The 27,452-nt window shown below is 42.1% G+C and overlaps 1 protein-coding gene across 3 annotated transcripts in view; it reads right to left on the bottom strand.

Moving 5' to 3' along the window:
* The window catches only part of si:dkey-237h12.3 (teneurin-3), a 350,156-nt gene that overhangs the window by 35,089 nt on the left and 287,615 nt on the right, over positions 1-27,452 (bottom strand). For 2 of the 3 annotated variants that reach the window (XM_072697573.1, XM_023814696.2), the window contains 10 exons: positions 21,180-21,302; positions 16,615-16,829; positions 14,308-14,518; positions 11,927-12,028; positions 11,297-11,491; positions 9,700-9,900; positions 6,903-7,088; positions 3,112-3,138; positions 2,521-2,538; positions 1,353-1,499 (listed from right to left, as the gene is read on the bottom strand). In XM_072697573.1, the coding sequence (XP_072553674.1) occupies positions 1,353-1,499; positions 2,521-2,538; positions 3,112-3,138; positions 6,903-7,088; positions 9,700-9,900; positions 11,297-11,491; positions 11,927-12,028; positions 14,308-14,518; positions 16,615-16,829; positions 21,180-21,302 (1,425 nt within the window). The remainder of the gene's footprint in view (positions 1-1,352; positions 1,500-2,520; positions 2,539-3,111; positions 3,139-6,902; positions 7,089-9,699; positions 9,901-11,296; positions 11,492-11,926; positions 12,029-14,307; positions 14,519-16,614; positions 16,830-21,179; positions 21,303-27,452) is intronic. The other variant, XM_072697574.1, reaches the window with a different exon arrangement.

Below are 27,452 nucleotides of genomic sequence, written 5' to 3' on the forward strand. Positions count from 1 at the left end.
GCTTCGCAAACAAATCAGGAGGAAATGTTACTTCACCGACCTATGTGCCGACATCCATCAGAGCTTACGTCTCGCTTTGGCTGCCTGCCTTTGAAGGGGACATTTTTCATGAAGTTTACTAATAGGTTGCCTGTGTGCTTGAGCGATGGTGTGGGCACCGGCTCCGCAGAATGTGAAGAGTGATTTCCGTTCTCTTCATTTGCTTCACTTCTCGCTCAGAACGTCGCAGCTGGGAGTTCAGGACGGATGGCTCACCTGGATACCCTCCATACTGCGAGGTGCCCGCTTTCAGGGCAGGGGACACCTTTTCTTTTTTCTTTTTTTTGCACAGTTTCCAGCTTTAAGATGGGTTTGCCCACTCCATCGGCGAGAGGAATTTGCATAAAGAGAAAGGGCACCTTTCTTTGGGGGTGGAGTGTCACGGTGCACAACGGTTGGGTTCCGGAACCGCGTGCTCACGTTCTGAGTGAAAACATGCGACTTACAGCATCGCAGAGCTGTGAGCGATGCCCAGGACATTGTTTGTTTTACAGTGAAAAGCGGTAAAAGAGATGTGCCCCCCCCACACCCCCCCGTTCCCATCCCCCTCCATATCCATCCCAAGCTGGTGCACGTTAGCGTTTAGAGACAGGCAGGAAATGGGGTGTAATGAGAGAAGGCGATGAGGCAAGTGCTGCCTGCTCATGCAGAAGACCTGAGTCAGGGACTAGTGAGCCTCCGTCGGCCCGTCCATATTCATTAGCGTTGTTTCCCCTGCTAAACCTCTGGGATTAAAGGCGGGGAGCCAAAAAAAACCACTAACCATGTCAAGAACTTGCGAGGTGAGGAGCTGAAGAAAGATGAGCGTCAAAACGCAGGTGCTACAATCTACTGTTTGTTACACTTTCCTTCAACTCTCCTATTAGGCAACCAGGACAGTCTCACTGACTTTAAATTCAGTCAACGTGACCGATTCCATCCTAACTGGTTAATGAGGTCGGGCTGTTGTACCAAATACGTGTGATTCAGAGATAAGGAAACGTTGTGATTTGTTGCCGATTGTGAAGGCGTTGTGTCGGAGACCATCAAAGTGGTCTTAGTCGTCTTACAGGAAGCCATCTTTATTCTCTCATCAGTGCCCAGCTGTCATATACATGCAGTAGTTCCAGGATAATATTTATTCGTGGCCTACAACAGACAGTCTCGCGTGTAGCCAGTGACGGGCATCTTGGGCATACGCGGGCACAAATACAATTTCCCTCATTTTTCACAGCAGCTGTGGGGTGTTGATTGCTGATGACAACAAACGCACAGGAAACGGGTCCAGCACTGCCAGTCCTTCACGCCACACGTCCAGGGGGGATTGCCCTTACCTCCCTCGTTGTCCTTGGAGTCGGTACAGATGGTCTCCATGGCAACGTCACACCCAGCCCCTCTCCACCCCGACTGGCAAACACAGTGCCAGCCATTCTGGTCCAGAGTGCACCTCCCATTGCTGTTGCACAAGCCAGGGCAGCCCTCTGTCAAGACAAAGACATCAATCAGAAGCGGCAGTGAAATGGCGGAAGGCCAGCTTGGGAGGCGGGAGGTGTCGGGGGGGGGGGAGAATGCTGGGGGGGCGGGGGCGGCGGCGGTAGTGGTGGGGGGAAGGAGGGATCTAAAATAAGGGGAACTTTAACATCTTCATTCCAAAAAATAAGCAAAAACAAAAAAAAACATTTGGTGGACATATATTGACATGAACTTCAGACAGGCCTTAAGAAATGCACATATACTGTAATTTCACGTGAATGTAACGGAATTTCTTTTCCAAATCTAACAACCTTTTTTCATTACGTGTTATTCATGACGTATAATGATCCAATCCGATCTAACCAATACGTATATATAATATTTCTGCAATCATATGATTTTGTAGCAATACATAGGGTACGTATCGTTTAAAGTTTACTCATAATAGAGGATGTTTGTTAACCTCCCAGGAATATTTACTTTAGTTTTCGATATAAATATTAAGATGCTGCTATTTCCATTGTGCAAATTTGAAAAACATTCACTGTATCGAAAATGCAGCTTGCTTAACACCTGGAGGTTTCTATAAAATCCAATTATGTCCGAAAGGAGGATGAGGATAGTGATATCTAGCTCTCATTCAAGTGAAGTTACACCAGACTCAGAAGAGAAGCACAAAGTATAGGGGGACGTTTCCTTCATTGTTTCCACATCTATACTTTATGCCCAGATTACATTCCTCTTGACGTAATATGCAAAGCCCAGGAAGTGACTAAAACAGCTCAGCATCTATTCTAACAAACATCAGTGTTCAGGCTGCAAACAGATGGAACGAGACCAGTAGGGGGCTCCCAACAAGCCTTACAGCCGCGTGTGAGTTTGACCAGTTGGGACGGACAAAGAATGAGATACCAGGAAGGACCACAATAAAACATTGATAGACTAAACAGACACGTTTATGTCGTGCTTCAAGACAGAAATCAGGGAGGGATTGTTGGTGACAATCCCTTGGGGCTTTCGTTTCATTACCTTTATATCCTATCTTGTCTGCCATTATAGGGGAGGGGGAGGAAAGTTGGGGAAAGAAAATTAAAATACTTATAACGTTTCGCCGAAGGATGCTGTAGACTGACAGACATGTAAGAACAGAGTAGGGAAGAGGAAACAGAGAGGAGGAAAAGCGAGACAGAGACTGGCACAGAACTGCGATAGATTGTTTGTCGTGTGTTTGTATCGTGATGTATTTTGATTTGATCGTCTGCAAGCTTGAGGATGGAAACTAATAGCAAGTTATGAATATACAATATATAGGTCACTTATAGCTCAGCCGGTTCCAAACAAAATCATTAGGAGTTCGATTTGCTGAAGGAATGCATAATCACAGAGTCATTATCTTCCCGTCCTGCAAGAAATCTCGATGCTAATTTGCTGGGTTAGGCAAAAAATGGCTGTGGCACGCATGGACATGAGATTCTGCAATTCCGGGTTAAATGATGACATGACACCGGAGTTCTAGTCAATGAAACAAGCGAGGTCATTAGGAAGTCGGGTGTGTCGCAGGAAGGCACGGGGAGGGGGGGGGGGGGAGCATGCCGCGATAAAGAGTTGAAAGCACAGTACCTTGAACTACCTTATCCAGATAGTGAGCTTAAAAAGGTGAGAAGGAGAGAGAAAGAAGAGACATTTCAGACCAGAGTTTCACACGACAGCGCACTCACTAATAAGACAGACAACTGGAGGGGTGTTTTTACAAAGGATATTTAATTACATCTCAAGCCGATTCACATGGCATCGGGATGCCTTCTCCAGGGCACCTATTGCTAATAGGGTACACACTGAATGCCCAGTAATAGCTTCCATTCTAGAACCTGGCCCACTACTATGGATACTATAATAACGTAGATGGAGTGGGTAATATTTCGGTGCATCTCATTTCCATGGCAAGTCAGCTTCTCTGCACCTGAAATTGCACACGAGCGAGGCTACCCCGCCCCCATGCCTCCTATCTGCCCTAGCTATCTGTAACACCTGACCAAATGCGTCATAACACCAAACTATTCCTATACCTGCTTTTCCGGGGATGCAGTTAAGAAGCCGGAATGAATTTGACATTCTAACATAATTCCCCTCAAATGCACCGGAGTTTTTGAAGTTTGCATATCATACCGTATTTTAGTTTAAGATATAATATCAATTGACTCCTATGAAAACATTCGTACTTGGTATCATGATTGCTTTCAGAGAGCTAGCTTTCTCAAAAAGTCAGAAATCAACTTTGCTGTCACTGCGGCAATCATGTGAGATCATTACTGGATGTCTCTTATGTACGAAGAAGGACGCTTCTGCTAGTGAAATTTTCACTCTTACTGTAGCACTCAGAACGTGATCAGATGTGTGAAACCAGTTCCTTTCTGATGGAGAGAGGGACTGTGATGCAATCAGATACATAATGCAGGGCCCCTGCATCACTGCAGCTACTGCGGAACTGCAGCAATGCAAGTCACCCTATTCCAGCAGCTGGGAAGGTGAATTTTCTCATTTCCTCAGATCCCCAGACAAGGAAGAGGGGAGAATTAATTGCGCCCTTACAGACATCGCTGCTTCATTATTTCATATGTGGATTCCATTATCAAACGATGAAAGCGATATTATTCGGTGAGGAATGACACACACTATCCAGCAAGCACAATCGTTTTTTCCTTCCAGGAGAAGAATGGCAAACACTGATTTACAGTATCTTAATTGCAATTTAGAATATCATTGTTTTTTAAATTGCCTCACAGCTGCAGGTAAATACACAGTTAAATTATCTTTAAGAAACACACTGAAAATACAACTCTGTTTACTTTCCTAAAACTCCGTTCATGCTGAAGTATTGAAGTGGCCAAGACATTTTTTTTTTTTTTATAAAATTAGGAATCCACTCTTTAAAAATACTGTGTAGCCGCACAAAAATCATACATGTTTCAGTTAAGTCAGTAACTGCAGAAGCTATGTAAAAGAAAACAAATGGTCTTCTACTATTTTTTTGTTAAAAAAGGAGCATTTAAATACACTTAAATTGAATCAGAATTGTTAAGTCATATAATCAAACAACTGTAATACTCATTTTCATGTATACACATTCATTTCTATGGGGAAAATGCTAATCGCTAATCCCAACATGACAACCTTAACCCCAAACCTTAACCATAAGTAACCAAACTAAATACAAGATTTTTGGTCATTTTTGTTTTTCCATTGCAGTCACAGATCTTTGCGGGAACTTGAAAAATCATCCCCGTAACATCAAAATGACAGGTTACAGGTTATTATGAAAACATTATTAGAAATTATATTTTTAAAATATTAAATGCTACAAAGAATCAAAGATTATATTTCAAAAGGTTTCTCTTTGTGATGAAGAAGCAACAAATTGCAACACATTTTAGATAAAAAAAAAGTCACCAAAATAAGCGTAGGTGCTGCAGCTGTAAAGATCCACTGCCTGTGAATTCTTATTGATTTGAAAATATATATATTTTTTTTTATTGAGAGGCATTTTCAGTGCTCCTATTTAAAATTGTGTGACAATAATTTGCTGTAACAATAATTTGCTATAATAATAGAAACAATAATAAATAATAATAATAATTTGCTACTAGTTTTTTGTATAGAGCATCAGCAAATTATATGTATGATTTGTAGAACTGCATGGAAAAACATTTGTCGCATTTTCTCTCTAAAAATGTGCACTAAATTGAAAGTCAGTTCATTTTCTGTTGAATCAAAAGCCTAAAAATATTTGTTCAGGCTACAGCTCCCTTCCTATATTATGGGGATGACTAAAATGAATAAATACTTAACTTTTACATCTACACAAACTAGCTTTATGTATATTAATTCAATACATTAAAGCCTGGATCGGTGAAGACATTTCCACTTAAAAAATGTAAATATTCACTATTCAGTTCAGAGAAAAAAAATCTTTGTTACAACAAATAAATATCACATAACTGGCCTTGTCAGTTTTTATTTATTATGGATTCAGCTCTTAAAGTTCTGAATAGGAATAAAACTAGAGATCCTTTTGGAAACCATGAAATGGGATTAAATACATACATACATACATACATACAGTGACGTTTCTTTAATTCTTAACCCAAGATAATGATATTTTTCTGTTTAAAAAAATCTATAAACAAAACAAAGACTTTTCCTACTCATAATCTGAGCCTTTTTTTGAACAGCAACCATTATTAAATTTACATGGTGCATGTTGTTTTTTTTTTTTTAGGAGACAATGCTTCATATGCAGCACATGATTAACAACTGAGGGGGGGAAAAAAACATAGAAACTAACGTTGCACAGAATTTAAACACCATAAATAAATTTCTTAAAAAATCAATTGCTTTTGATGCTAATTACATGCGCTGCCACTCGCAAAATAGTGTGAAACAGGCTAAGAAAAAATCTAGAGCCCAGATCTGAGGGGAAATTTTTTTTTAAAAACTTAAGGAACAAATGCCCCCAGTTTCTACGAGCGACGCTTCCTCTGCCTTCTGGTACATTCTTGGTGCTTGGCAACCCCAGTTATGTTTCCTAGATATTCACAAAGGAAATGTATGATCTCGGAATGTAGAGAAGCTTAGTGAACAGGGTGTATGCCTTCACACTCACACACCGATACCAGTCTGTGTAACAGAACGTGAAATTCGAACCGGGCGAACAAGGTACTCTTTTGTGTTCGCCAACAGCCTCTCGCTTTGTTTCAATGGCGCTGTTCAGTGGAAACAAACTGCCTGCTTCTGTCCTTGGATAAAGAGCTCAGCTGGTCCCTTTGCTATAACTTCTACATGGGCCACTGTCTGACTTGCTGATATGTAGGAGATTAGCAGTAAGACAATATGTATAGAAATATCAGATTCAGCCTGCAGTCTCTTCCTGAGGAAGGGACCTATATTATGGTTGACAAAGATGGAAACGTAGGTCTTGATCTTACTTACAAAGATATATTCTAGCCATACAAATAAATTCAGCTGATTAAACACCTGACAATAAGACAACTACCAAGATTAGCTAGTATGCATTTCCCGAGATATTCCATATAGACACAAAGAACAAAAAATGTTCCTTCTTGCATGTGATGCCCATCTAGGCCAACCCACGAAAACAAAGACATAGTTTAAGTGGAGTATTCGGGTACACTGACATATTCCACCATATAACACAGCTAGCAGTGGACCTACAACAGACCAGTAGGTAAAAAATGGCCAGAAACTTTATTCTAGTGAATAAAGGGTCAGTTTGCCACCAGCTAACTGACAGCAGCCTCCGGGATTTGGTCCTTTCCAGAATCGGGATGGAGCATCAGAGGCTGAATGCAAACAGTTACTGGTGAGAAAAATCCGGTTCTCCTTGGCAGACTCACCGATGGTGCAGTGCTCCCCGTTCCAGCCCTGGCTGCACTCGCACTTGCCGTCCCTGCAGGTGCCGTGCTCGGCGCAGCGCGGGTGGCATGCCCTCTGGTCGCACGCGGGACCCGTCCAGCCCTCCTCGCAGCGGCAGCTGCCACTCACGCACACGCCGTGCGAGCCGCAGTCCGTGACGCACACCTCTGCGCAGGGACAGACGGTAAATAACGCTGAAAAATCCTAGCTAAACGTCACAGCATGTTGAACATAGGCAAAACCAGCTACTTACCAACAGTTACAGAGAAACAACCAAACACATCCTCACAATGACGAATGACGGTGAAAACTACAGCATATAGATTTCGTGACTGATTGTCTTCTGTCATAAATTACCGAATTCCTTCTAATCCAGGATTGAGTCTTCACGTTAAAGAGAGCCAATAAATGTGCTAAAGAAAATAAACGGGCCCCAAGCAGAAGCGTAATTATCACTAGGACGTGACCCTACAGCTGATGACAGATAGTAAAACAAGACAGAGCATAAAGCACCAAACTGCAGTAGGGAGGAAAACATCACAAGAAATTCCCACCCAAAAATGGGTAAAGATCTACCGTAACAGGATGCATCTGAACGTAAATAAAAAAATGGGGAAAAAACTAACGGGAAATATTTAAACATAAAAATGGGAAAGGAAAATATCATGAATGGAAACATTTCAACACAAATTAAAAATGTGCAAAGTGACAGGAAACAGGCGATAGCAAAATTGGATAGAAAAATAAATAAAAACTGATAGAAAATGTTTGGGAATAAATTCGAAACATTTATAATGTGTCAAAAAGCAACTGATAATATAAAATGACTAAAAATACTGTGGGAGGGATAATTTAAAATGAGTAAAATATTTTCTCAGGTAACATTCAATAAATTTAAAGTAAATGCGAACTGAGACAAGAAATATATAATTCTTCATGCATTTAGACATATTGTGACAGTTCAATAACAGAACAGCATACAAGATCCTAAATGGTCATTTCTTTGTATCTATCACAGTTCTCCATGTTTTCACCTCATGCAAAGAAAATGAATGGAATAATTTAAAATCTGTGTCATTAAAACAAGTAGAAAAAAATTCTGATTAATAAAAATAACAGCAAACTAATAATACAGCAGTTCTTGTGCTAACATTCTCAGCCTTTTGAAATGTAAAAGACAATGTGATGATACTTTATTATTATTTACATCTGAAATGGTACATGCTATCCCAGAGGATCTCAGATTAGCCCAATGGTTTTGACTTTAGGAGCAATTAAAAAAAAAAAAAAAGTTAGAAAAATTTCACTTTTATGTAAACGGTTACATCAGCCACCTTTTCAGTGTTAGGAGCAGTGAATTTATCATTCTACAGGTGCGGGGCAATCCGCTGGCAGAGAATCTCCACTGCCATCTCATGACGCTTCCCCGAAGACCAGCTTTTGACCTGGTCAGAAATCCACGGGTCACCCCCACTGGCGAAACGTCGAAGAAGTTTAACATCAGTATCCCAGACAGGTCGCTGGTGAAGACCCGTCATTCAAAAGGAATTTGGAAGTCACGTTTCCATTAACGGTATGAGAATGTCACCCTGCTCGCTCTTGCCCCCTCCCCGTCCCCTTAACCTGCTTGCCCCCTCCCCTGCTGATGGAGGATTACTGCCTCCCGCAAATCATTACGGACACCTGCTAGAACATTCCGAGGCTGATTCGCTCATTTGAACATATTCACCTTCTTTTTAGCTGCCTTTGTCTCTCCTGATACTTGAAAGGACAATTTCAATGCCCTTCTGAGCGTCGCTTTTTTTCCTTTTTTCTTTTTTGACTGCGAGATGTTGGGACAGTCTGATTAACCTCGGTACTCTGGGGCATTAGCTGGTCCCTAAGAGAGGCGCATTTGATTCTAAAGAGCCCTTCCTGCATGGGAATCGATGTAATCAATTTTTCATTAGTACAAAGGTGTTTATCTGCCTTTAGCACACCGGCTTCCTGCAGGGCGGGTGTCGATTCGCACCGTGCATTTATTAATTAAAGTGTGTTTAATTGAAGTGGATTGCAGGGCTAATTAATAGAAAAACCTCCACTGGCAGGACGTGGATGAACGAAAGGCTCGGGAGACCTGTCATCACGTCCCCGATAACACAAGCCCTGCCTCTGCTTGATTAACCTATCCCGTTCCTACATGTGAAATGTAACTCCAAATCCCGCAATCATTCAGGGGCACTGCATCGATACTGCTTTATACAGTGCGGCATACAGCTTTTCAATACCCGTGTTTTGCGGAGATGACAAAGCAGGGGGTCTCCCCAAAGGAGCAAATAACAGATGTAGCCGGCAGATGTTTTGACTTCAGGACTTTTGTGATTTATAGTGTCTATAAATCGATCATAGGAGCCACATCTACTAGACTGGCAATATAACCATCTGTCCGCCCATTCATCCATTCAACCATCCATCCATCCATCCATAACCGCTTATCAAGTACGGGGCTGCATAGAGCCTGGAACCTATCCCAGGAAGCGAGGCAGATGAGAACTTGCCTGGGATGCCAGTCTATAACTGGGCTCACGCACCCAAACAACAACTAAATAAGGGAAAGTTAGAGACACCAATTTATACAACTTCAGGGGAAACGTAGCGAATCCACATGGGGGGGGGGGGGGGGTCAGATATCAACCCCCAACCCTAAGGGTGAAAGTGCTACCCACTGAGCCAACTGGCAATACAAATCCTACGAGGCACTGCACCGTGTCAGACTCGCAGGTGCGCAAACAGACATACCCACAGAACAGTCGGGACCGGTCCAGTTGCTGTCGCAGGTGCAGGTGCCGCTTTCGGCCTGGTAGGTCCCGTGGCCAGAGCACTGATCTGGGCACATGGTCTTCAGGATCTCGCAGTTGGTGCCCCCCCAGCCGGGGTTGCAGTGGCACTCTCCATGGAGACACGTGCCGTGCGAGGAACAGGACGGGTCCAGGCAGTCCGCTGTGGGAACCAGCAGGGTGTTACATCTTGCTGTTCCCTACTGGCCAGTGTCTTCCTACATCAAAACGTCTTTATCCTGCTTTTCATCGGGCCTTGGTAATTGCGTATATAATAAACAATAAGCGGCATGTGCAGAAACGGCACATTCTGGAGTCCTAAGAGTGATTACTGTGAAATAAGTCAATGCCTAATGAACTAAGATGACAAAGACCATAGTGACATTTCAGTTATTGAAGAAGGCTATTTGTATCGCTTAGCAAATAAATGATTATTTGGCTTGACACACTCCTGTGGCTGTATTTATATGCCCGCTTTAAGATTTAAAGTGACAGATGTTTTAAATGATAGTGAAAGGTCAACGGGAAAAGCTCGTGGCCACCCCCCTCCAGAGGAGAGGCTGACCCGATACTGTCGGGGTTTGAGTTATGCCGGGGCCCGTGCCGCCGCAAAAGCCGAGCTCTCTGGCCCAGGTGAGGCGCTGCGACTTCGTGCACCTGCCGATTTTGCAGCGCCGCTCCCAGCGGGATTCCCTCACGCACAAAGAGCGCTCGTTCTGGAGCATCGCCAATAAATAAATAAATAAATAAATAAATAAATAAAAACCCTGATTCTGTTCCTCGTAATTCATTTTAATATGTTGAGAGATGACTGGATTTAATTACATGATCAGCTAAATAACATTTTACACATATCGGGTCAACATCCCGAAAATGTAATCCAGTTGAGCTGATTGCATTAGACTCTGGGCTAGCTATCAGTAAAATCAATTAAATTGAATACTGGATATTCCAAAAAAAAAAAAAAAAATAGTAAATCCAGTATTAATGTATGATGTATACAGCAGTGCCATATTGGAACACGCAGAAGTCTTTCAGTCTGCTGACAATGTAGCCTTCCGTCTTGCAGGAAACACAGTGAAGACACCAAGTAGAAGGGAAGTACTGTATCAATAATTACAAAGCAATTACTGGCTCCATGGAGCTGAAAGTAGCAATTCTCTCTGGTAAGTTAAGCTTGCGTATTCATAAATTTACCCTATAGTGAGTAAGACAGAGGAATCGATGCCCATTAATAAAAAAACAACTGGTGGAGGTTTTTTCACAGTTAATTTGAAATATCACTCTAGATACAGGTAGAAGATTTGTTGATCAGTATAACCAAAGACACGCTGGCACTTGGGGAGAGGTAGCTGTAGGGATTCCTTATTGTCACGGAGATTAATTATTACCTGGAAATTTAACTGGCTCAGTTGTTGGGCAAAAGACATTTGTATGAATGTGAGGCTCAGACTAGACTGTCTTCTGCCTGAAAATAGTACAGTTATACACACCGAAGTGTGGAGCCAGACGGGAACTTCCCGTTACCCTCTAACCTCTGACCTTTCACCTTCACTTACTTTCTTCACAGTTGTCGCCCTTGTAGCCCGTATTGCAGACACAAGAGCCCATGATGCAGATCCCGTGTCCCCCGCAATGCACGTCGACGCACTGATTGTTGGGAACGTCGCATTCTGTGCCCTTCCAGCCGCTGAAACACTGACAGCGCCCCCTGGAGTACTGGCCGTTCCCGCTGCACAGCACGGGGCAGGCAGCTGCACGGAGCACAACATGTGTACAGTTACCAGCACCGGTAAACATGGCGTCCATAACGTGTAAACATAACATTTAAAGGGCAGAGGCATTTGCATGTACATTATGTCGATAGATTAACAATTACCAGTACGAGTAAATTCCAGCAATTCTGTAATACCTTTTCAGTAAGAGGTCAAGGAATAACTGAATATTCCTCACGGAAAAGAAAGGTCTTCCAATTTCTTAAATTTTGAAAATTTTTAACGGTGATTTGAATTATTATATACAAATATATATCTATAGTAATATATAAGCTACATAAAAATAAGCTAGTACAGACTTACATGTAGACTCAATATGTGTACAATAAACAGCTTCATTACCAAATAGTTAACCGACTTCAGTTCAATATGAATAAGATAGTAATTCCAGTCGCATGGTGGATGTTAGCAAACCTCTGGAGCAGTCGGGTCCCAGGAAGCCTGGGAAGCAGTGACACGTTCCAGACACACACTCTCCATTTCCGTGGCAGTTGTGTGGACACTCCATGATGGATTCTACACCGATATGGACAAAGGAAACATGAGAAAATGTGAGGATATTTATCACTGCAATGCTTACAGTTTTCTTTACTGTTTCTTTGCACCAAGACCAACAATGTCGAAATTTCATCTCACTGCATGACCCATGCATCATATAGCTGAAGATGACAATATACTTTGACCTGACTTTACGAAATCTAGCATCCATTCAGTGCCACTCAACCTGCTCTTTTTTTTGCTGACAATCGGAAAAAGTAACAAAATTGTTTCTAATTAACTTTAATGGATTTCATGCACAGATAATTTAGGTCTATATGTGCTATAACAAGAGAAATCCCACGGCTATGTAACCGTGTGTATCTTTTACAAAGCCTATTATCTTCCAGTCTTTTATGATACGAATATTCATTCTTTGGTAATACATTTACAGCAGCAACATGTCAAATCAGGTAAACAACCTGAAAAATATTCACCAAAAAAAGAAAAAAAAAAATTATGGCATGACACACGCAAAGGTAACGTGATCAGGTTTTTGATACTGCTGCTCAAGTGAAGTGTTAATTCAGATATTCTGACCATTGACTGGACAATAATTCAGCAGACAGATTAGGCAAGGTCACATTATTTTTGAAAGGCTGACAGTGTCAAATGGCTGATTCTGTTTCAGCAGCACCGAGGTACCCTGATTACTAATCAGTGTGTGGTACTCACTCAAAAAGCTCCAGTGAATATTCTGAAAACGCGAGACCAGGTCATGCCCTAAATATTTACTGAAGGTGATCTGAGCGGTGCGAGTCAAATGCAGATTTTCCCTTTTTTGGCCAATAAAATAATGTAATAATTTCAACCATAAAAACTGAATAGTGAAATCTAAATATACTGATGTTGGATTCTAAGTGGCATTCTGTAAATGTTTAGGATGCTTTTAGGGAGATTACTGTGGGCAGAACGGAGCCTTCGAAACAGACAGTGGATGGTGTTAAGCTGCCTTGTCAATCATCGCATTGGTTAAACCCATTTACAACTGGCCACTTGATTGCCAACAGTCAGGTTAAACCAGGGAATGACTGAGGGCATGCAATAATCTGACCCACCATTAATTTCAAAACCTCATGCCTTCCATCACAAATATTTAATCACAAAAACAGACACTGCAAATCCCAATATTCTGCACTGACTATATGAATTAACCACATCTTAGTATTTTATTAATATACATGCAGAAAATGAACATATAATATGTGCTACTGTTGTTTAAAAGTCCACATGTGCAGACGTATCACGCATGCAAAAATGGTACAAAAGGAACTATCAGGTAACACTTCACTTCAAGGTCTGATCCTTAGCTATTCATAAACTCTTACTAATCACGTGGTAATATACTAGTACATAAAAAGATTCAGTTACAATCAAATTTAGAAATATACTACAAAGATATCTTACTTCTGTCTCCAAAGAGCTCATTTTCAAAGTATGCTAACTAATCCACTGTTTTATATCTGCAAGTGATTTATAAGCTGTTTATTAAATACCAGGAGCAGGATATGATTGTAATACATTTATAAATTTGTTTGTGAATGATGATTTCTATCAATTTATCATCAAATGATTAGTAACAGTGTATTGGTAACACTTTACTTGAGGTGTCACAAGTGACTTAGTGACTAGTACATATCATGAACAAATATAGTAAATACATAAAATACATGAACTGATAAACGTTGAATGAACATGTGATCAGTATGTGACTCACACAGATTCTAGTTAATCAATACTTTAAGAGTGTACTGCTACATTATTTGTGTCCCCCATGCAGTATTACTGGTTCGATAAAATTTAAAGAGCTGACCTTAAACTGTTTATTTAATTAAAATGATTGGCAAATATATACATGTAGACATGGTGCAAAATTTGCTATTACTTGTTAAATAATGGAACTGGTAAAGTTCGGTAAGACTTTACTTAAGGCAGTAATCATAATGCATTATAAATACCTTCATAATGCTTTATACTGGTCAGTACAAGCCATTATAATGCATAGTGTATAGATAGTTATAGCTCTGTTTATAATACTTTATGAATGCATTATGCATGAGTGTTTTAAGTTGCTATATGCATGGGGAGATATGGTGCACGTGGCCACTGGAGATGCTGATGTACGTCAGGCTAATGCTACAGCTGGAATCCTTTACCGGGCTGCAGTGTAATTCTCTGCAAGTCCGACAGCCTGAGCGATGCGTGACGCGGGCTGCCAGAGGAGGCGCTGCGGCACACAGACGTGACCAGGTGCTCACCGACGACGATGGTGTTGTAGGACACCTGCTCCGCGCTCTTCCCGTCGTTGTAGAAGGCCAAGTGCCAGAGGCCAGAGTCCAGGTACTGGATGAATCCTGCTTCGTGGACGGTGATGGAGCGAGCCCTCCTGCCCACGGCCGCGGTCTCCGCCGCGCCGCGCTTCTCTTTAGCGATGAGTCGGCTTCCGTCCAGCAGCTCCACGAAGTCGTACTGCCAACACAGAGCCAGCGGTGCTTCAATCGTCCGCGGAGACGCCGGGGATCTGTTCGACAGCTAGCCGGCGTCTCTGTGCCAGGACTCCGCTGGCCGTTACGCTCGCTAAAACACACCTCCCTTGCTGAAGGGAGGCAGCGGTACCGCAGGCCACATTTACTGCTCCAGTCAAGATCAAATTCACATATTATTCAAATCAAAAGCAGATTCTGACCCACAAGCAAAAGCTTGACACGTCATCGTAATGCTTCCTTCATAATCTTTCATTTGTTATAGCTCCATATAGGAAAGTAAAGTATATCTGCAGCTGGTCATCTTTAAAACATTATGGGGGAGAAAAACTGCTTGCTTTCAAAATGAAATTTAGCCAAAGAGATTAAGCACTTACATCTGACCTTTTCTTTATGGTTGTATACATTATTTAAACATTTTTCACAATGTACTTCACTGTTATATTTTGAACTATTTCACACTAAGTTTGAAGCGATGTTACTCGAACCCTGAAGTTTCATCGGAGACGACCTCTTCCATGCAGATTTCACCTGCAGAACCCTACAGATCATATTTAGTTGCTATGCTGATGCTTCCATCCAGAGTTACTTAAGACAGGATATTTTGTAGAAGAAGCTTAAGCACCTTGATCAACGATACCATGGCGGGACATAAACCTGCAACTGTCAGGTTATGATTCCACATCCTTAACCACTGCACTACCTCCTGTGTTCCATAATTAAATACCTTCTAACTTTAAAATTGCTTTATTTTTTATTGCTTTGATTATTTCACAATCCTGGGATTTGTTCCATATTACTGTACATGATATGTAATATAGTAATATTAATATAAGATCACCTTTTCAGAGCTTCTTCGAGGTTACCTTCCTTTATAATATGAACATGGAAGTCGAGTATAAACAGCTAATTGTGAAACTCTTTCAAAGTAGCTTTAAATGCCCATTGCTGCTTGCTGATTCGAAGTCTGCCTCAAACGGGTTACATTCACGGAGAGGTAATTATGAGGCAAGCAAATATACAAACTACGATGTAAATTTGTCGTCAGCGCAGCCCTGTGCTGGATACGTGACCACGCTAGACGGACTAAAGGACAAAATTCATTCCATTTACAGAAAGATACATCTGAAACGTATCCCTTCATGAAGAAACTCACAAAACACAAAACAAACAAAAAAAAATGCAATCAAAACTCGGAAAGTAAATACAGACCTTCCGTGTTTATCACACCCGATAACACACTCGATCATCAATACCTTCATGTTTCCTAAGAGGAAGCAGCTGACCCTTGCTTTGTAATTAAACTCATTTTTTGAGTGCTTCACAGGAGGCTAGATGTCAGGTATTGACAGCACAACATGTCCTCAGCTAGTTAACATTCCACGTACTGCGTGACTTTCCATCAGGCGTTTTGTTTGTTTTGTACACAAAGCTTCGTATCTCCAATAACCTTGGAAGTTTAATCCCTTGCTGTTACATACACTGAAGGACTTCAATAATAGCTTGACATCTCGTTTCTAAATTAACTATTTCGACAGATATGAAGTATTTATATTAACAGTGCAGTAAATTAACTGCAACAAGCCAAAGTCTAGCAACCACAGCCAGAGTGAAGAACGTGATTAGCTGTAAGTCAAAGGTGCGCTTGTCGTAAACTAACTTGTGTTTATTTTAATTTTTTTTATAAAATAAATAAATAATAAAGAGGACCCAAAAAGACTAAGGTGGAGCGAGATGGTCTACAGGAGCAGAGTAAGTCTACAGAGTAAGTACAGAGCAGTGACTGTAGTCGGTCCCTTCACAGGGACTTTATAATGATGGAAAGGACACGGCAGGGGATAGAGATGGGTCAGCTCTGTCGGCAAGGTTAGCAACTTCTGCCAAGGTGAGATTAAACATCCGGACGGTGGGCGAGAGCAGCGTGCGATGCCTAAAAGCAATCTGTGGACAATGACCAGGTGAGCAGCCTGAGGGTAGAGACACTCAACCTGGCCGACGGCCCCCGCCTTCCTCCGAGGCCCAGAGGTGCCGGCAGGAACATGCGAGGTGGCCAGGTTGGCCCGCGCGCGGGTTCCTCCGTACCTGCGTGTGCGAGGGGGGCAGCCCCTTCCTCCCATAGACGCCGATCAACGCGGCTCTCTGCACCGAGATGTTGAACTTGAGGAACTGCGGCTGGTCGATGAAGAGCTGCGAGCGCCAGAAGACGCCCGGCGGCACCTCCTGCGCTGCCCTGCGGCCCACGTCCACCTCCCCTGTGTCGATGGTGTTGTTCTCCTGCAGGAACACGCCAAGCTTCCCTGGAGAGGGGACACCGAGTGCGGAAACGGCGGGTGAGCGGCGCGGGGCCCTTTGAACCGCAAAGAAGAGATAAAGTGGCCCCATTGAAACTCCCCCCCGCCCCAAGAACCCCTCTGACTGATACCCTGAAACAAACTCTTTTTGGAACAGATGGATTCTTTGAAAAGTCCTCCTGTTATCTTTTGAAATACTGAATGTTAGCAGTCTTGCCTAACTACGTAGCTGCTGTTATCATCCAGCACCCGAAACATCTACGCCAGGTTCTGTTAGGGAACATGCAATTTTGACAAGTTTTATTAAGCCATTGATATAGGATGTTATACATCTAAGCTGCTTGGAGTCCTTGGCCTTTTTCCCTACTTAATGGTACCAAATGTCACGGGAACGCATCTAATTATGAATAAATCCCGCCTTTATTCTAGGCCATTTAAATCAGGTTGGACCTCATGTGTTATGAGTAGTCGCTGCATCAATGCACCGCTGAAGGTCTTCCACTTACTGCTATTAGAAAGATTATGGTATTGTGATTCATGCTCCCTTTAAAGCATTAATTAGTTCTTAGATCTAGTGCCCTCATTCTGCATGCCAGTTGATCCTAAGATGCATAGGACTCTAGTATGACCTGTGCCAACCCCGTCATTCAGTCAGTATCATTCAGCATCATACTCCGCAAACAAAAACACCTGCATATTTATCATTCATTACCAGCTCCATGCTATCACAGCAATGTCACCTCCTGGTAGCAGAGTGCATTTCCAACCACCCATAGATCACTTAAAATTAAGTAAATTAAGCACTGAAAACAAAGATGATGAAGAAAGTAATTTGCATCTAGCAGAAAAGCTCCAGTTAGGGGTTTAAGATACATAAGTGACTGATGTAATTGTCAAGGAGAGCAGCGCAGATGTTTCTGATTAATAGGATACTACTGAGTAGGAGTGACACATTAAGGCAGATGCGGAGAGCCCCCTAGGACCCCGGAAAGTTAAAGCTTCTTTGAAATGCCTCTGAAATATAATTATATACACACATACATATGGCTGTAAATTGAATTGTTTCATAGCTCGTTTTTCGTCCTGGGTATGATGTTAATCTGCATCCAGCCCTATGAGGAGGTCTTCCAACTCACTGGGAAAAACTTGGGCGTTGGTGGCAGGATTGGCACTCCAGCCACTGGAAAGAAACTCACACTGGTCCATTTGGACTGGTGTGATGCTGAGGTATCACCTGCCACATGGCTGCACTCAGGCTCTCATCCCTGAGGTGCTTTGTCATGTGATGGGTGCAGCAACACACTGTAATCAGTGTGCACTCCTTACCTCTCTCTCTTTCTTGTTTTTCAACCCGGTTCCTTAGGGACCCCAGACAGACCACATTTTTGCTTCCTCCCAGCCAATCGAAAGCACCGAGTATCTGGTACACGTGTGTGTTGTCAGCAGGGAGGGAGCAAAAATGTTGACTGCCTGGTGGTCCCCGGGGACTTGGTTGGAAAACACTAGAGCATGTTTTACTGTGTATATACACGTATTTGTTTTCTCCAGCATTGTCTCTGATTGGATATACCCCTACATGTCATATCCTGAAGACAGTCGACCGCTGGATTGGCTACAGTCTGCAGTACACATTGGAGACGGCCACGATGTTTGTAAACAACATAAAAATAACAGGCCAGGGAAGGCTTCATATTTTTCAGCAACACACTGAAAACTACCAGGTCAAATGAGTGTCAAAGTTAATGCATTTCTATTGCAGGCACACGCCATTTTTATTACCATAATGACTGCTGTGTCCTAAACCAGACACCATACTACAGAATAATTGCAATTTCCAAAAAAAAAACATATCATGTAAACTATTTGACATTTAACGATATTTAAAATAAAACATTTAAATGAAAAGGACATATTAGAAAAATCTAAAACAGAAATTAAAGCAATTCAATACGAAACCACTGCTTCATTTAATCCAAATTATTCAAATGATGCTTTAATGTTTCTAGGTACTTTCTTTATCTTTCATTTCCCTTCTAAAAAAACCTGATGATCCGTGACCGTTTGGGGCCACTTGCTCCTACTGGTAAGATGAGAGAGGGCAGGTGAGGGACATTAATGACCACACATCACCATCTTCACCATCTATCACAGATGATTCTGACCTTGCTGCTTGGCTCTCCTCTTAACTAATAGTCAATGGTAAAATGAAACACGCAAATGGAGGCAGCATTCACATTAAGGAATTTATCAGTTAATACGCACCAGAGTATTTTGTTTAGATTTGCAGGAAATTGTCTGGAGAACTGGAACAAGAACTAGGCACTTAGATTAGTGAAGGACACTAAATCTATCCAAAACCCCCCCCCCAAAACATCAGCTAGTGGCTAGTGGTCTGTAGCAGCCCTGCTACGTCTCTCTGGTTCAGCAGTATGTGTCCATTTGGGAACGTTACTATCACGCCTTCCAAAGCTTCATCGTTTAGGAATGATTTCATTGTGGTGGCACTGGGAAGTGCACTCAACTGGGTCTAACACCGGCGTGTCGTTGAAGAATTCTCTGGATTACTCTTGAACACCGAAACACTTACTGTACATTTCACCGGAAGGATATTAATTATTAAGCATGAGCACCACTTATGCACTGAAATCTAAATTCTCAGAAGTGAGTCTTGAGAGATTTCGAATCCTTCTGCTCATAGCAACATAGCATCCAAGATGCTTAAAAGCAAGGAATATTTGCTTAATATACTTGATTTAAATTAATTTATCAGTTTGAGTATTTTCTTGCATGCAGCTGGCCTTCTACTATAGCTCAGGTAGCTACAAAATGTTAATTTCCTTTGTAGGACATGCTTCTTTTCAGCAACAAGTAGTGAAGCTGCAAGATGGAGCTTCAGCTAAATATCAGTGGGTGGCTAGAACAGCATGCAACCCGTAAGAACAAAACGGCAGGACAAAATTGGCACTTTTGGCAGGAACCCAAAACGGTTCAACAGCAGATAGACACTGTTTGTACTGTCACGCGTGGTGGAAGCAAGACCATCTCTCATTAGAAAGGAGCTGGTCAGCTCTTCAACACTGAGGATAAAATGGTCGAGGAGACACACAGCAGCTCTTAAAGGAGAACAGCCTTCACTCTGTCAAACACCCAGAAGTAGGACACAAGTTCAACTTTTAGCAGGATGACAGCCCCAAGCAAGAGGCTAAAGGTAACGAGATAACTGTCTCGGACCAGCCTGGTCCTGATCTGATATGGGGTCTGTGGCTGGACCATCCTGCAGCGATGTCCGACCCATTTGACAAGAGGTCAAGCAATTTTGCCAGGCTGAGCGGACCAGACTTGCAACGTTTGAGAGCAAACTGAGGGCAAGAACAAGCAAACAAACAAGTACTGCTACACAGACATGAAAAGGTGTCAAATTACTGCCGTATGTGTTGTTTGTTTACATTTCACACTTTAATCCGTTAAAAAAAAAAAAAAAGTTTCCTCTTCAGGTATGAACACTGAAGTTCTGATTTAAGCAATTAACTAATTAGTACAGTTAAGTACCTTTGCTAGAGATATGGCACACACACACACACACACACACGGTGACATTACAGCTTTTAAGGTATGTTAGGATGTTACGGCATACTCACATGCTGCTTATGAATGTTCTATGAATGCATTATAAAGGCATTATGAGGCTGCAGTTAATGTAAAGTGTTACCATATATATCATATACATCACATAATGTCTTGGGACACTTAATTCAGTAAAAATGTTGCAAATTTCTAGGTTTCATAACAAAAATCATTATTTCAGTCATTGGTTCATAAATAATATATATATCACATTAGAAACAATCAGCATATTTAAGTTAAATAATTTCAAATAGTAATAAATTGAAACCCAAATTATAGCTCTAAAAGAGCTGTTCCGAGTTAAAAAGTCAATTGACAAGCAGTCTCATTGGATGCTTTTTTATAAGTGACACCTCTGCTAAATCATAAAACACCAAACATTCGTGTTTTGTATCTCTGTCAGCCAATGACCTCAACTGCAATTAACAGCGGAATGGCAGTAAGAGTTGAATGAATCAGTCAAAAAAAATGATGACGCTTAATAAAAAGAAAATGTCAGCGCCCAAGATATGTGCAGATATGTTAAACATTGCTTGTCAATGGACTTTTGTAATGAAACCAATAAATAAATTTACAAGCGCCCACCCTTATAGCCCCCATTCATGTATTAGTCCATCTCAGTGGTCTTCCTGCACATCAAAGCCACCCAAAAACAATGTATCCCGCATCAGCCGATTCACATTTGCAGTCGCGGGGGCACTGACTGTGCGGCATGAACGGGCACCCCCTTACCGCCGTCAGAGGAGAGCGCCGTCACTGCGTTTGTTGGTGTCGACACCGACTTCACCTGTCCGTTTTCAAAGGCGTAGCCGTCGGTCTCCTGGAGCTGCCAGTTGAGGCCCAGGAGGTGCATAACTGCAAGAAGAAAGGGAGCGTGTCAAAAGTGCTTTTTAAATACAAAAGCGGTTTTTATCCTAATACAGAGATCTCTGGCTCTGAAAGACGGGCACGCAATTGTCTCCCGCACACTATATCCAGCCAATCGCCAGCTTTTCACACCTCAGGTCATGTGGCATCCGCACACGAGACCGACACACCCCTCACTGTCGAGAAACGCCAATCTAACGGGACCATAGGAGGCAATTACAGTGTAGGCTCTGCAGGGCTCACTCAGTGACTTAAGGCCTCCCCCGTGAAGCAGAATGACAGCAATTATCGTCTGTCGCCGCGGAGCTCCCGGTAACAATTTGTAGATGACACTGGGAAATCGGTGAAGCTGACGCCACACTTCATTTTGTTGGCAGTGACGGAGGCCTCTCGGACAGTGGAGTAGGAACAACGATGCGTATATGAGAGCATAAGGCCGAGCTGAGCAATTAAACGCTTAATAAAGTGTGATTAAGTCCTCGCTAATGTGTGAAGCAAATCCATGCGTATACGGAGACAGGCTTGAGCTGGAGTTAGCGCCATAATCCTGGGGGGCGAATCTCACTTACAGCAACGCTGAAGGCTACTCGAGAGCCTCAGGAAGGAAAATAATAATAATAATAATGCATGAAGAACTTCAGGCAAAGACAAAGTCAGGGTCACCATGCTCCCATGGGTATATATAAACTGAGATACATTGTATATAGTGTACGGTTGGTATATATCAGAGGCAGTTGGTCCATTCAGGTACAGGAGGTAGTAACTCCTATTTTTAAGATTAACTGAAACAAATTTGAAATAACTCATTCGTTACATTTTATTGTCACATTTTCTCTTGTGTGGAAAAATTCACTACTGTAATATTGTAAAATGTATTATCTTCTTACCTCAAGTTTTTATCCACCAGCTGCCTCTGATGTATATATACAGTAAGTCACTCACAAATAAGACATTTAAGAAGTTTTAAGATGAAAAGGGATTTAAATGATGCGCTTTCAACGTCTTATAAAGTAGTCAGTGGTGCTGTGCTGTGACTGTTTATGAACGCCAGAGTGAGGCAGACATGGGGGGCTGGCAGACATGGGGGGCAGGCAGACATGGGGGGCTGGAGCTGGAGATTGGGGGGGACCAGCTCAGGAGCTGCGGTGAACTTCAGAGAGGCCTCTATGCACATGACAAGGCGACGACAGAAGCATACGCGGCCCGGTCCACAGGAACAGGCGGCCTTTGTTTCCTAAGTAATGACGCTCCTTAACCTCACACACCGATTGTAATAATGTTAATTTGGGGCTGCAAGGGTGACCTCTGCTCCTACTCTGGCTCTGCCCAACGACGGCTTAAAAAAAGAAGGAAAAAAGCATTGAAATATGAAAAAAATGCAGTTGGTGTCTTACTATTATTATTAGTATTTAAACATGAATGCAGACTTAAGCGGAATGAAATAAAGGGGAAAAACGTTTCTTGGCCTTGAGGTGGAGGTAGAGAATCTGGGATGGATAGAGAGACAGAGGGAGTATGTCTGTAGCAGATCTATTCCAGGAGCCTAATTAGAGAGCTGACTTGTGATCGTTTTGATTTGGCCCCAGAAAAAAAGCCCCCTCCCATGTCTCCCCCACTGCGGAGGGAGCGACGCACTTTGACTTTCCAGTACAACGCTGCTTCAGGGCACCTCCCTCCCCACCCCCCGAATGTGGGCTCATTAAATAAGAGTCTTGCTGGGTCTGCCCCAACGCCGCAGCCAAGGGGCTACGCTCCGTACAGCCGAGGGGCTACGCTCCGTACAGCCGAGGGGGCTACGCTCCGTACATCCGAGGGGCTACGCTCCGTACATCTGAGGGGCTACGCTCCGTACATCCGAAGGGGCTACGCTCCGTACATCCGAGGGGGCTACACTCCGTACAGTCGAGGGGCTACGCTCCGTACATCCGAGGGGCTACGCTCCGTACAGCCGATGGGCTACGCTCCGTACATCCGAGGGGGCTACGCTCCGTGCATCCGAAGGAGCTACGCTCCGTACATCCGAGGGGGCTACGCTCCGTACAGCCGAGGGGCTACGCTCCGTACAGCCGAGGGGGCTGCGCTCCGTACAGCCAGCACTAACAGGCCCCGAGAACGCGGAGGTGCGGGGCGCTGGCTCGGGCACCAGGGAGGGGCACCAGGGTGCTCACCCTGCCGTGACCGGCGTCTTACGGCGGCCACTATTGTGAGCAGGAGGGGAAAAAAAGAAAGAAAGAAAGAAAAAAGAAAGAAAAACAATTTTCACATGAATCATCTTACAGTGTTTCAGGAAGGTGTTCAGACGGCGTCTATTTTAAACGTGGCAAAGGCAGAAGGCGAGACATACGGGCTGATTTGGCAGAAAACTAAATGATTCATCCCAATGCAAAGCAGGAATGCCGAAGGATGTTGCGCATACTTGCTGTAAAAACATTCTTCATTGTACCAATCTGCCAAAAATCATCTTTGTGATACACGTTTTTTTTTTTTTTTTTTTTGGTGTTTTAAAACCATCAGACGTCCATCCAAATCAAAGTGCAGCACAAATACGGTAATTTCTCCCGGGAAGATAATGTCTCACAATCTGTGATATGCTGATGAAAGATCCACTGAGTCTGATTTGCAGAACAACAAATTTTGAATTAAGCAAGTGGTACTTCTTTGCGTTGCCCTAGGAAACAGGACACACTAATACTGCGGAGAAAAAAAAAGGAAAGGTTTTTATAAAAAAAATGAGGGGGGGGGGGGAAGCTTCCTAATGACCAATGAGCAAGAACTGTGAATATGGGCCATTTCACATTATAGTCTGCAGAGATCCAAAACTACAGAGAGACATAATGCTGGGGTAAAATGATCCAGAATAGGGGCTGGAAATATTCCAAAAATAATAAAACCACAAACAGTTTGAAACTGAATAGAGGCAGAAAATGGCTTGTATTATACTGTGAAAAGATGGTTCACTAAACATTTAAATAAACTAAAATTACTGAGATAAATGCCAGTATATCCAACACTTCACAATTCAAACCCTTAAAACAATTTCCACCTCTCCAGGTGGAGCTCTATATATCGTGCTTTAAATGCCTGTAAACTGTCAGAATTGCTATAACTGGCAATCGTCACACAACAGTGACCTTAGAAGGATACAAAAAAGCGCCTTTTATCATCCGGACCTCTGCACACAGCATTTCAAGATGCAGCATCTCCAATTTCAGATGCATAATTCAGCGGGAACGCTGTGTGTCATGTGACCATCGTATCGTCCCGTCATATGACCTTTCCCTACTTTCCTTCGTTATGCTTAAATCTGCAACATACTGTGCGGTTTGAAAGTTTCTGAACTGCTGTTGTGCGTTTTATTATGAAATGCTTAACCTTGTTTAATCCAAACCAGTCCAGACTTTTCTTCAGGAAAAAAAAGGTTTTATATTTACAAATCATAGGTGTTCCATATAAAAATTCCAGTAAAGAACACATTAATTGGTTGAGATAATAATATACTTATTAACAATGTAATAAGCAAACATGCATATTCTGTTTATGTTTATGTAACAGTCGGTGAATATATGCAGACAGCGGTACAACGGAACATTTAAAAACTCACATAGCTTCTCTGTTAAAAGCATACTGATGTACACTTCTTAATGATGAAAGGGGAGCTAATTTGCGGCTATATTTGATTCATCCAATTTCAATTATTCGGACTGAAGCACAGTGGTCTGCAGACCCACTCTGGAATGACACAGCATAAGGACAGTCACACCTCAGCCCTTTCAAATGTGCACACATACACACTCAGTAACACACACACACACACACACATACACACTCAGTAACACACACACACACACACACACACACACACACACACACATACACACTCAGTAACACACACACACACACACACACACACACTCAGTAACACACACAACTCAGTATAACACACACACAACTCAGTATAACACACACACACTCAGTAACACACACACACAACTCAGTAACACACACACACACACACTCAGTATCACACACACACAACTCAGTAACACACACACACACACACACACTCAGTAACACACACAACTCAGTATAACACACACACACACACACACTATCACACACACACATTCAGTAACACACACACACACACACAACTCAGTATCACACACACACTATCACACACACACACATTCAGTAACACACACACTCAGTATCACACACACACTATCACACACACTATCACACACACATTCAGTAACACACACACAACTCAGTATCACACACACACTAACACACACACACACTCAGTAACACACACACACTATCACACACACACACATTCAGTAACACACACACACACAACTCAGTATCACACACACACTATCACACACTAACACACACACACACACATTCAGTAACACCCACACACACAACTCAGTATCACACACACACACTAACACACACACACACTCAGTATCACACACACACACAACTCAGTATCACACACACACACACACACACTAATACACACACACACACACAACTCAGTATCACACACACATTCAGTAACACACACACACTCAGTATCACACACACACACACACTATCACACACACACACATTCAGTAACACACACACACACTCAGTATCACACACACACACTCAGTATCACACACACACACACACACACACTAACACACACACACACACACACTATCACACACACACACTCAGTATCACACACACATTCGGCATCACTGTTGTATGCTAAGTGCCATTAATATTTACTTGATCTTATGAATGTAACTTCTCTCTTTCATTCATTTTTTTCACCTCAGAAGAGTCAGGATGTCACAGTTGGCCTAACGGCTTGAGGTCTAGGGGGACCCAAACAGTAACGAAATGCTCATGCTGCATGTCCTGTCACAGGCTGCTTCTATATCTTGCCATGTACACAATTCAGATTTTTTAAAATAAAGATGTAAGTGGCAAAGGCACTGTTGGATGGATACTCTTGACTCATATATCAAGATAGTCAGGCAACTTCTGTACTAATTTTGAATAATTTTGCATAAGAATGCATCATAGCTGATATCATGCATTAACCATTATACATCTCTAAAGAGGAACAATGGCCAGAGGGCCTGTACAAGGAGTTTTATATATAAGTTTTAAAAACTCTCTGCAGGTCCACATATAGGACATAGCTGAGCTCAGAATCAAAAGACTGCAATAAAAAACTGACCATTTTAATTAAATGTTTTGTGTTTAAATATTATATAAGTTGCATAATTTTGAAAGAATCTCTGCCCAAAACTTCAACATATTATATGTGATCAAATAAATTAATCCCAACTAATTTTGAATAGATGAAGTAACACTTTTCTCACCAATCAGTTAAAAAATTAATCCTGGCAACAATATTATTATTATTAGTATTATTATTATTATTATTAATAATAATAATTTTTTTGTTTGTTTGTTTTTGCATGCAGAATCTACCTGTAAATTCATGTATTGTCACTATCATGTTTGTTGACTTCTTGGAAGTAATAGACCATCTCAAAACTGAATGCAGTTTGTCATTAGGTTTTCAATAAACACATTTTTGGTGGGATTGGTGAAATTTTTCTAGGTAAATATTTTTATTGACTGATAGTGTCACTATCAAATAAAAGCGTAACATTAATTAATCCTGGCTATTTATGAGGCACAGGTCTGAAGCCAATCAATAATAGAAACAGTGATGTATTCAAGGATTAGTCACCATCAAACACAGGGTATTAACACGTCCCTGTGTAAGTCCTCAGTGATTCTTAATAAGGATGGTAATGCATTATAATCACGTGGGCATGCACAGTAAACTAATGCAAAATGAATTAAGGCTAATTAAGTGAATTAAATGTAATAACTACTGATGAACAAATGTAAGAGGGCTAAGTCACGGCAGAAAAATACTTCTTAAATATGTTATGGGTATAGAAACTTCATTTCTTTTGGAATAGACAATTGCGTTTTTCTCTCAGAGCAAATTTATCATTTGATGAAAACTAGTACGGACTTAGCATTGTTTGCCAAGAACCTCCATCAAAGATATTGAGGTGAGACAGGGTGCTATTATGGGATACGTCTTCCATCAGA

Source organism: Paramormyrops kingsleyae, chromosome 12, assembly GCF_048594095.1.
Source record: "Paramormyrops kingsleyae isolate MSU_618 chromosome 12, PKINGS_0.4, whole genome shotgun sequence".
NCBI lineage: Eukaryota > Metazoa > Chordata > Actinopteri > Osteoglossiformes > Mormyridae > Paramormyrops > Paramormyrops kingsleyae.